Source organism: Anopheles stephensi, chromosome 3, assembly GCF_013141755.1.
Source record: "Anopheles stephensi strain Indian chromosome 3, UCI_ANSTEP_V1.0, whole genome shotgun sequence".
Lineage (NCBI taxonomy): Eukaryota > Metazoa > Arthropoda > Insecta > Diptera > Culicidae > Anopheles > Anopheles stephensi.
In genome coordinates, this window is record NC_050203.1 from 83,908,377 (window position 1) to 83,917,723 (window position 9,347).

At 46.3% G+C, this 9,347-nt stretch overlaps 3 protein-coding genes across 3 annotated transcripts; 1 reads left to right on the forward strand and 2 right to left on the reverse strand.

The window, feature by feature from the left end:
* Positions 1 to 415: 415 nt before the first annotated feature.
* LOC118513790 lies at positions 416 to 4,019 on the forward strand. Its single transcript, XM_036059974.1, has 7 exons — positions 416 to 809; positions 1,161 to 1,872; positions 1,950 to 2,408; positions 2,470 to 2,883; positions 2,949 to 3,109; positions 3,306 to 3,485; positions 3,717 to 4,019. The coding sequence occupies exons 1-7, from the start codon at positions 746 to 748 to the stop codon at positions 3,863 to 3,865; spliced, it is 2,139 nt and encodes a 712-aa protein (XP_035915867.1). The 5' UTR covers positions 416 to 745; the 3' UTR covers positions 3,866 to 4,019.
* A 1,872-nt stretch (positions 4,020 to 5,891) lies between these two features.
* Positions 5,892 to 8,157, reverse strand: LOC118513791 (uroporphyrinogen-III synthase-like). Its single transcript, XM_036059977.1, has one exon. The coding sequence runs from the start codon at positions 7,848 to 7,850 to the stop codon at positions 7,074 to 7,076; it is 777 nt and encodes a 258-aa protein (XP_035915870.1). The 5' UTR covers positions 7,851 to 8,157; the 3' UTR covers positions 5,892 to 7,073.
* Positions 8,158 to 8,300: 143 nt separating this feature from the next.
* LOC118513792 (exosome complex component CSL4-like) lies at positions 8,301 to 9,158 on the reverse strand. The gene has a single exon (XM_036059978.1). The coding sequence runs from the start codon at positions 9,033 to 9,035 to the stop codon at positions 8,391 to 8,393; it is 645 nt and encodes a 214-aa protein (XP_035915871.1). The 5' UTR covers positions 9,036 to 9,158; the 3' UTR covers positions 8,301 to 8,390.
* Between the last annotated feature and the right edge of the window lie 189 nt (positions 9,159 to 9,347).

The window sequence follows — 9,347 nt, forward strand, 5'->3', positions numbered from 1 at the left end:
TACAAGAGAGTGTGTTTATTTTTAAAGGAGTCATCATACATGATATCATTACTTAACAAATACGATGCGAATTATCCAATTTAGACCAAAATTAGACAAATAGTCTGATTTATTTGCACAAAATCTAGAGCATTCCACCTCCGAGCCATCATAAAAATCAAGGCAAAAAGCTTTATAGATGGACAGCTGCTCTAACCCCTATTGATTGATGTTGAATCATCAGTGCTAAGATCTAGATCTTTTGCGATTAACGTTATCTCTGAGAAGTTCTTGCCGTTCGTCTTCGTCTTATCACGGTCCACTGTCATCGAACAACTAATACACGAAACGTGCTGAAACAATACAAAATCAACAGGGAGAGAAAAGCCACTAGACAACTAATAATAACACCACTCAAACAGCCCTTCAGCACTCCGACTCTAGAGTCTTCCCGGGCTCCGGTTGCCATCTTATCAAACGTAGCGCCCAGTTGATAAGGGCTTCACCGAACGGTATCGGTGTGAGGTGAAGGAGTTTTTGTTGTGTTGCGATAAAATTGTTCATCACCAACCAACGCCTGAATCGAAACCTTCACCTAGTCGTGTGCAATTTAGTGTGATTTCTACGCTTGCACAGCGGCCTACCAACCGCCGTCATAATGCGTGTGCCGTGATCGTTCGTTCTGGAGTGAATTTAAAAAAAAGCTAACAAATAGATTTATTTCACAAAAAGGAAGTGAGAAAGTTGATAGAATAGGGTGGATGAAATGGTGAAAATGAAAATACCACTAGCAGTTGCTAGCACTGCGTCGTTGATCGTGATCTTGTTCGGTAAGTTGCGTCATCCGTACAAAAGTGGTGTTTGAAGGACGCAACGACATCCATTTGCCGCTACTTATTATAGTTAGTACACAGTCCCATTATGCACCACTGCCAAAATGCCCCTCATTGTTTGTCTGCTTTCAATTCCTCGTCGAATCTGATTCCTAATGACCGAAACAACATAATGCCCGATAAGATAAGGAAAATCGCACATCAAAGTATTATTGCTCAATGACGAGGTGTTGAGGTGAATTGACGACGTAGTGACAGCTTCGTGCTTTGGTCGTGCGTTGCTCTTGTGAAGATAGCAGTGAGAGAAGCGGGCCTTTGATTCGAGTGTTTTGTGTCTGTCTGTTGCAGCATCGAACGTTCTCGTCACTGCACAGCTACAGCAGGATGAGGCGTACGAGTTACCCGATCTGCAGTCCGTGCCGGAAGATAAGCCCAACGATGATAGCGCCCTGACCGATGACTACGTCAACTGTCCTCCCGAGGATCCGGTTGCGGGAGAGCAATCGAGTCCACCAACAACGGACGAACGGAAACCTGCTGCTGGGCGCGGGAAGTTCGAAGACTATCCTCCAGTGGTAAAGAATGAGAATGGTCGTGTGGTGAGACTGCCGGGAATGCGCCCCAGAGGTGAGCCTTTCGATCGGGTGAAGATCATTGACGATCAGCAAGACGTCGACCTGCTTGATATGGCTGACAATCTGTCCGTCGATAACGTTGGAGAGGTTTTTGAAGAAGCAGCCGAATCGTTCGATGGTTCTGGCGATGATGACATGCAGCTGGAAGGTTCGCCCGAGCAGGAAACCGTCGAGCGTATCCACGTTCCCGTCCAAAAACCTGCGATCCCTGTAAGCGCTGTGAGCGAGGACCCGTCCGATGGGGAGATCGACGGTGAAAAGGGTTATCTCAAGCATCTCAAAGCGCAAGTCCTGTACGATCTGGCGGACGGTGAAACGAAAGCGCAAGGTGTGAAAAAGTTCCTCGAGCAGCATCCGGAAGAAATCGTGCTGGAATCGCCCAACTATCCGAACCCGTATCCCAACGCAATTAACGATCTACGAAAGTGAGTAAGCCTTGGGAGAGGAGTAAGCGATAAGGGATAATCATTTCAAAATCTTCCGTCGTTCCGTTAAACTTCAGTTTCTCCGTCGATGGTGGACGGGGCGTGCAGATCACGATCCACGATCTAGATCTCAATCCGACCACCGACTTCCTGTACATTCGGGCCGGAAATCTGGAAGACACCGACGAGAAGGGCCCGGTACTGACGGGCACGTACACGGAACCGCTACGGTTTCTGATTCCACAGACAACCACGTTCACCATTCACTTCGTCGCCCAGCAGGACGCTGAGGTGGAGCAGAAGCATCGAGGCTTTCAGCTGTCGTACGCTTCGTTCGGGGAGCTAAACTCTCCAACGACACCGACCACGACGGAGGTGATCGTACCGCAGGAGGAGCTCCAGTGGACGACGAAGGAAATAGTGATGACGCCGGAAATGATGGAGCTGCCGAGCACGTGGGACGAGATCAAGGCAGCGCTGTCGAACGCAAGCAATCAGTACATCGAAGCTTACAACTTGACGTACATGCCCAGTCGGTAGGTTCTGGAGTGGGGGGCAGTTCGAAGGGGCGATCCTCAAGCTGTCTTCTCGTTTTAGTCCGTTCGATGTGAAGCTTCTGGCGCGGAAGTGTCCCGATACGTGGAGGAACTACGAGAACTGTGTTAGTTTGGAGTTTGCCGTCCCGCTTCGTCCAATTTTCTACGAACCATCGGACGATGATGATGGATTAGCGTTTGGCTTTGGCAACAAGTTCCTGCAGAAGGGTTTCATCTCGATCTCGACAACGGAAGCCACCGAACCGCAGTACGAGCTGGATGTGAAGAATCTGGACGTGATGTGGGAAGAGTTTGGCCAGATGGAGTTGCAGCGTTCCGGGTACGATATGTACATTATGCCCGAGAGTAGCCGGATCTTGCTCACGTGGATAGGGATAAGCCTTGCGATTGTGTGCACGTTCCTGTTTGTGCTGTACATGATATGGAAGATCGATATCTTCAAGGATTATCGCAGGTGAGATGGGAATGTCTCGCGGTGGACTCATGAACCTTTTGCTGATGTATTGGGATTTCCTGCAGGATTTCACGCTCAAGCCACAACACCAACGTGGACGACGACAAAAATGAGCTGAAAAAGAAGGAGTTCGATATCTCCATGTTCCCGTCGCCCCATCAGGTAGTGCCAACGTTCTTCCCCACCGGCGATCCTTACGGGGCGCCTGAATCGGATGCACAGTACGGTAAGTTCACGACTTAACAGCTCATTAGCAGCGACACCGATCTCGTTGGGCAATTACATTAGCACCACCAATGGCGGTTAAATAATGAGCCCAATTTCCCAAATTACACACACACACACCGTTCTGCTTCTGTGGCAGAGTGCAAAAGAAACATTTTAAATTCTTTGTCTACCGAATTTCTTCGACACGCGTGTAGCGTACGATAATGCGACGATGAGCCAGTGGCCGGAAGACTTCAACGATCCGCGCTACCCCGAAACATCGTTCAGTACTGGCCATAATCAGCAGCACGGCAATAATCAGCGAACCGGTCCGGCGCGTCCGTACGAACCCGTCTCACCGATGGACTTATCACCCGCACCGGTCGATTTTAATGGTATGTGAGGCAGGAAAGTGTGAGGCTTAATCTCTGAAGTCAGTAAGGAACCCATGACTGCCAACAAACGAGTCCGAGCCATCCCGGGCGTCTCGTTTGTTGTCGTGGAACCTGACCGAACAGGGGCTTATCCTGACACAAACGGTCAACCTGATCCGTTTGTTTTACCGAAAACATTTACATTTACACCGCAACTCCTCTTGTCCTTCTGGTTCGTTTCACGCCCCCCAGTATCGCCCATGCGTTCCTCGCGTCCTTCGGCAGGGAGCAGAAATAATCCATTTTTATCGCCGCCACCCCGCCACGTAGGAGGCGGAGGACCTCGAATGTCCGCCGGCAACCAACCGCCACCACCACCACCACCGCCCGGTTTAAGGTAATAAACTGCGTGCGGAACGCGGTTAATTAAAAATATGTGAACTAACCCCCGGATCGTCGAGGATCCACAAGCCGAGGACAAAAATTGGAGCACAGAGATGGAAGCGCAGCGGAGAAACAAACTCTATAAAATAAAGTAACAACCGAAGGAAAGGACTCGCAATGTCTTGTTTTTGCAGCGATGCAGCTACACGCGAAAAAGACTGGTTAAACAGGCTCCGCGGAGTCCTGGTCTCTCACGCAGATATTAGCATTGAATTCCAATTTTCATAAGGTTGATGAAAAATGCATTCCATTCGCGTTTATGGTGCTGTTGAGGCTGCTGTTGTTGTTGTGACCGTGCCGCTGACGGGAGAAATCAATTAATTAATTTCATGACGTTAATCTTTCGCCCGAAACCCGATGCCCCCGATGCCTGGACCAATTTAGATGGTGGTTCAATTATTGGTGCTGACCAGAACCAATCAACCGGTCGCGCCTCATCAACCGTACGCTCGTCAGCAGCAGTGGTTTAATTTCTCTTCTTCCTCCACTTGGCACTACTGGCTGGCCATCACAGCTCTTCACGGTTCAGGTTAAAAATGTTATCAAAACACCGGAACGCTCCTGCTCAAGCTCCCCACCCTTCCATTCGATAGTATAAAAATAATATCGATATTGATTTCATTCATTTCTTCATTTTACGCAAATTAAGCTTCTGGCACGCCAAATACAAACCGGTGTGATAACCACCGCTGAAGAAAGCAAAAGCGAATCGACGAAAACGAGTGGCATTTTGGGCTCTGGATGTGATAATGAATCCACCACCTCCAGGCAGGCCGCCATTGATTTGGTTATTAATTTCCGTGGTCTTTTCGGCCGTGGTTCGTGGTGTTGCGTGTCCGTCTTCCGCATCTCCGAGTCCACCACTTGCCGGTTAATTACACGGCCTGGCGGGGGCATGTCGTCCACCGTACGATAATTACGCTAATATACAGTAAATGGAAATGATTATAATTTTATGCAGTGCAGTTCGACTACGGTGTCAATGTGGCAGTACACGGTGTAGGTTTCTTGCTTCAGTTTTACTCAAGCATAAAATTAAGGCGCTGGAGGTTTATCATTGCTTAATTTCGTTTGACTTTCTGCCGTCGGCCAATCCAGTATTCAATGTTGGCCTACTCCGCATCTCCTCTCACGATATGGGCTTTCTAGAAATACTCAATGAGATGGGTAGTTCGGAGTCATTCGCATGACATCATCAACCCATGAGATTCTAGTGAATTAAGAGCGCTGTACAACAGATACTTACAGCCCATAGAGCTCGTCAGCTTGGGAGCGATTTTCGTCAACTTAGGACAGAGTTCATCCCACAGAGACGTACTGAGAGTACTGTTCGATCCTTGGAAAACCTTCTGCTATATAGGAGAGGCTCGAATCAATTTCGTATATGGCATCTACGTATTCCAGGATCTTAATTGACTTGCTGGAGATAGGATCAAGTCCTCCAAGGTTCTACTCCCGAGACTCAGATGGCTCTCTCTAGCGCCAGACCGAAGGCAGGTAAGCTAAGGACCCGGACAGTTTTTCGTCGACCTCTTCACATGCTATCTTATGTTGGCCTGATGAGCTTAGCCGAAATACTAAGAGTTTTACCTATTCTTTGCGATGGCAAACATTTTAATGCTTCTATGCCATCTTCTCCCAGATTGGCCGTAGTGGAGATGATCAGGTCAATGGTTAACTTTCTGCTACGGAATCTTATCGCACAGATTCCAACTATGTCTGCGATAGAAGGTTGTGGGCAATTCAACACTGTCATTGCTGCACTCTAGCTCATCCCCGTGTTTGAAGTATATGAAGGATAATAATTCAATTCCAATGAGAGCTTCTTGAGGGTGTCGATATTCAAAATCTAAGGAATTTAAATCTTAAATTATCTAAGATTAAATAAATATACTACAGAAATTTCTATATTAGACAAAATAGTTCTTCTACAAATATCTTTCAACTACTTACAAAAAAACCATTAAGGCACAGACCCCGGAATATCAACATTTTGCCACTGTTGGCAATCCTCTAGTGCTTTATTTTCAAACGCGCCCGAAACGTAATTTAAACAAGGAACTATTCCAAAAAGGGTAACAATTATTTGTGTATCAAATAGGTGATGTACGCCGCTAGTTTTCGAACGATTTTGATAAATTTGCTAAGGTAAAGTAGAATAATTTTACCAATTTTTTTCGCTAAGGAAAAAGAAATAATTTCCAAAAAAAAAAAGGAACAAGAATATTTAATGTCGACTATGACGAAGGAAGTAAAAAAGAGAATCCGCATGAACTAAACGGCTAAGAAATGTGTAGAGAAGAGATGTTTCGCTTAAAAATATGAACGAAAAAATCCTAAGTTGTTCACGCTAGTGTCCCATAGAGTTTCGGCTAGGCCGTATTTTTTCAGCTTTCTCACGCAGTGTAGCCGTGTGAGCCGAGGAACTAATTGCTCATTATTGTATCTTCAGTTTGGCTTAATTGGCATACATATTTTCATATTCTTTTTTGTTTTGTAACAACTATATTGTTCGATTCTCTACTCGAAGGGGAGGTGTACAACGCACACGCATTATCGCTCTAAAACAGCGCTAAAAATTGACTTCACGATGTTTGTCTGTTCTTTGTTTTCGGTTTGTCTATTGCTATGGACACTTTTAAACCGTCCTGGCGATAGATCGGTAGAAGTGATAGATGGAAGTTTGCAGTAGGAAAAGAAACGTTGGATTAGAACGAGCGAATAGAAAATACTCTTTTCTGCGTAATAAAAAGATCTAACATGTTGAAAGCAATTTAAGAAAAACAGGTAGAAAATGGAAACTAGAAAGACATCATTCCCTTTTCTAATAAAACCCTTCTTCATCATCATTCTTCGGCTAATTCCAACTGGCTAGTATACACTTTATAACAACAAGATTTCAATAACATTCACGATTCGTTTAGTTAGGTTGGTATGGTAAGTCGCTTCATTCTACAACTTTCCAGCACTTCTTGGCTACTACTGCATCATGCATCACTACTACGAGATGTATACGGTACCCAACAGTACTCTCTTTCTCTGTTCTGATGAGTGGTCGTCTTCCAGTGTCGCTAACATTTAGGACCAAAAAAATATACACCGAAGACGGATTATTGCACTTTTTCGGGGGAGTAGGCTGGTAATCACGGACGCGTTCGCTTCCCCTTAGGTATCCTGAAGCAATGCTCCGACGACGTAATCGGGCGACGGTTTCTCGGCCGTCCGGTGCACCGTGATGCCTTTGTTTTCGATCGCTTTCTTCGTGCTTGGACCGATCGCTATGATCCGCTTGCCGGTTAGGTCGATCCGATGCTTTTCGAACACGTGCGCACAGTAGTTGATCCCGGATGGGCTAAAAAAGAGTAAACTGTCGATCGTCCGATCACTGTTTTCCTCCTCACCACGGAAGAGCGCGACCAGATTTTGCTCCAGGTCACGGTGCGGTACGGTTTCGTACACTTCTATCGAATCGAGCGAGTACCCATACTCGGACAGCTTGTTCTGCAGCACGTCCTGCTTTAGATTACCGCACGGGAAAAGGAAGGGCATCGTGACGGTTTTGTTGTACAGATCGGTTTTGATAAAGTCGGCCAAATTGCTAGCGTTCCCCGAATGATGGCCCTTTGTGTCGAGGTCAAGCGTTCGCTGGATCAGATCGCGCGACGTTTCACCGACGCTGTAGTTTTCGAGCGTTTTCCAATCGTCCTTCAGCTTCTGGCCCTGGACCGCATCCCGCACGGCCGTTATGCTTCGAGGGCTGGTAAAGATAAGGCCTGAGTACTTGTAAGGCGACAGCAGGTGATCCCGCAACACGTCCAAGTTTTTGAAGGAAAAATCTAGCGTCGGTATGAAGACGGGCACGTACCCGTGCTTCTCGAGCAGCGCGCCGTAGCTGTCCGCATTGTCGCTTTCCGATTTCAGTATCACCACCACTTTTCTCATCGTGCGAACGGGCGCGCTACAAACCGCAAAACCTGCAACGTGTACTGCAATTCGTTGCAGCAAAGAAGGAACGACAAAGCACACGGATGGGGATGCAATTGGTGTTGATTATGCGAATGAAATTTTCACCATTTATCGATGTTTATGTTTTGTTTTTGTTGTGCTGAGGGATTTTGACAGCTGATATGGGGTGATGGTAAACAAACTGGAGGTTTTTTTTTATCGTATAAAGACTATTGAGGAGGAAGAGAAGAATTTTGAACAAGAAAATTTGTAAAAAAAATATTTTAAATAAGAAAAATGTTTGAGTAGCTATTAAAATGGACTAGTTTTGGCTGTTAAATTGCAGGAAACAGCCATTCCGATCGATGGGTACAACTTTCAACCCGGATTCATAAACGCCTCGACACGTCAAATCGGTCAAATGTTTACTTGCGATTTTCAAAAATTTTGTTCGGTTTCACAGCACACGGTTTTGTCCCGCTGTACGTTTGATTTTATTTGATTTCTTCAAATATTTGTGAAAAAAAATTTTCACTCTTAAAACAACGCAAGATTTTTCTTCAACGTTACCCCTTTCTCCGGCACCACCTTGGCCACTTTGCGCGATTCTTTAACCAGCGTTTGCGGACACTGCACCTCCGTCCAACTGATCGGAACCATCGGAATCGGTTCTGCTCCCCAGATGGCTCGCGAACTGGGCGATAACGCCACCACAACGCCCAATTCGTTATCGGCCGTAGAAAGATGGAACACATTCAGCTCGATCTGATGCAGCACGCGGGCCAGCACAATATCACCCGGTCGGAAGCATTTGTGCATTTCTACTCGATCTACCTCCGTCGCTCGAACGTCCTCTTTGCGGATGATTCCTCGTAGCGTGCGATTCAGTGCCGCCTTTCCGATGCACAGGATGCGACACTTAGCCATCCGATGTTGCACTGCAGTGATGCGTGCCGTAACGATGTCCCCTATTATCGGAACCGTGGCTCCACCGCCGAACGATACCACGGAGATGAATGTGTTTTTCTCGCGCTTCTTCATCTGCACTATGCCGGCAAGCGTGGCGTGAATGTAGCCAAGCTTTTCGTACGTTCCCTCGCCGGCCACTGTGAATTCGGACGCCGCACACAACACTTGACCGGGTACACATATGAGCGCTTGTTCTTCTCTTTCTTCATCCATATTGTGGAGAAAATCAGATAGATTTTAAGGAAAAACTCAAAAGAATTGCTCTCCGGCTGGAATCAAGGGCCCATAAACGTGACTGCGGTAAACCAACACGCTTGTGTTGTCTTGACAGCAAGTTTGACAGATTGACTTACAGCGGCACCATGTGATTTTACAGCGGTACTCAAAACACTATGGTTATGAGCGGTACGAATAAGATCATTTAAATTATCTTGAATAATATAGTGTAGAGCAAAGTAAAAAAAGGGGAACCTCATGGTAAAAATAATTTTATTTTCTTCTTATTAATAGTTCGTGAAGAGGGAA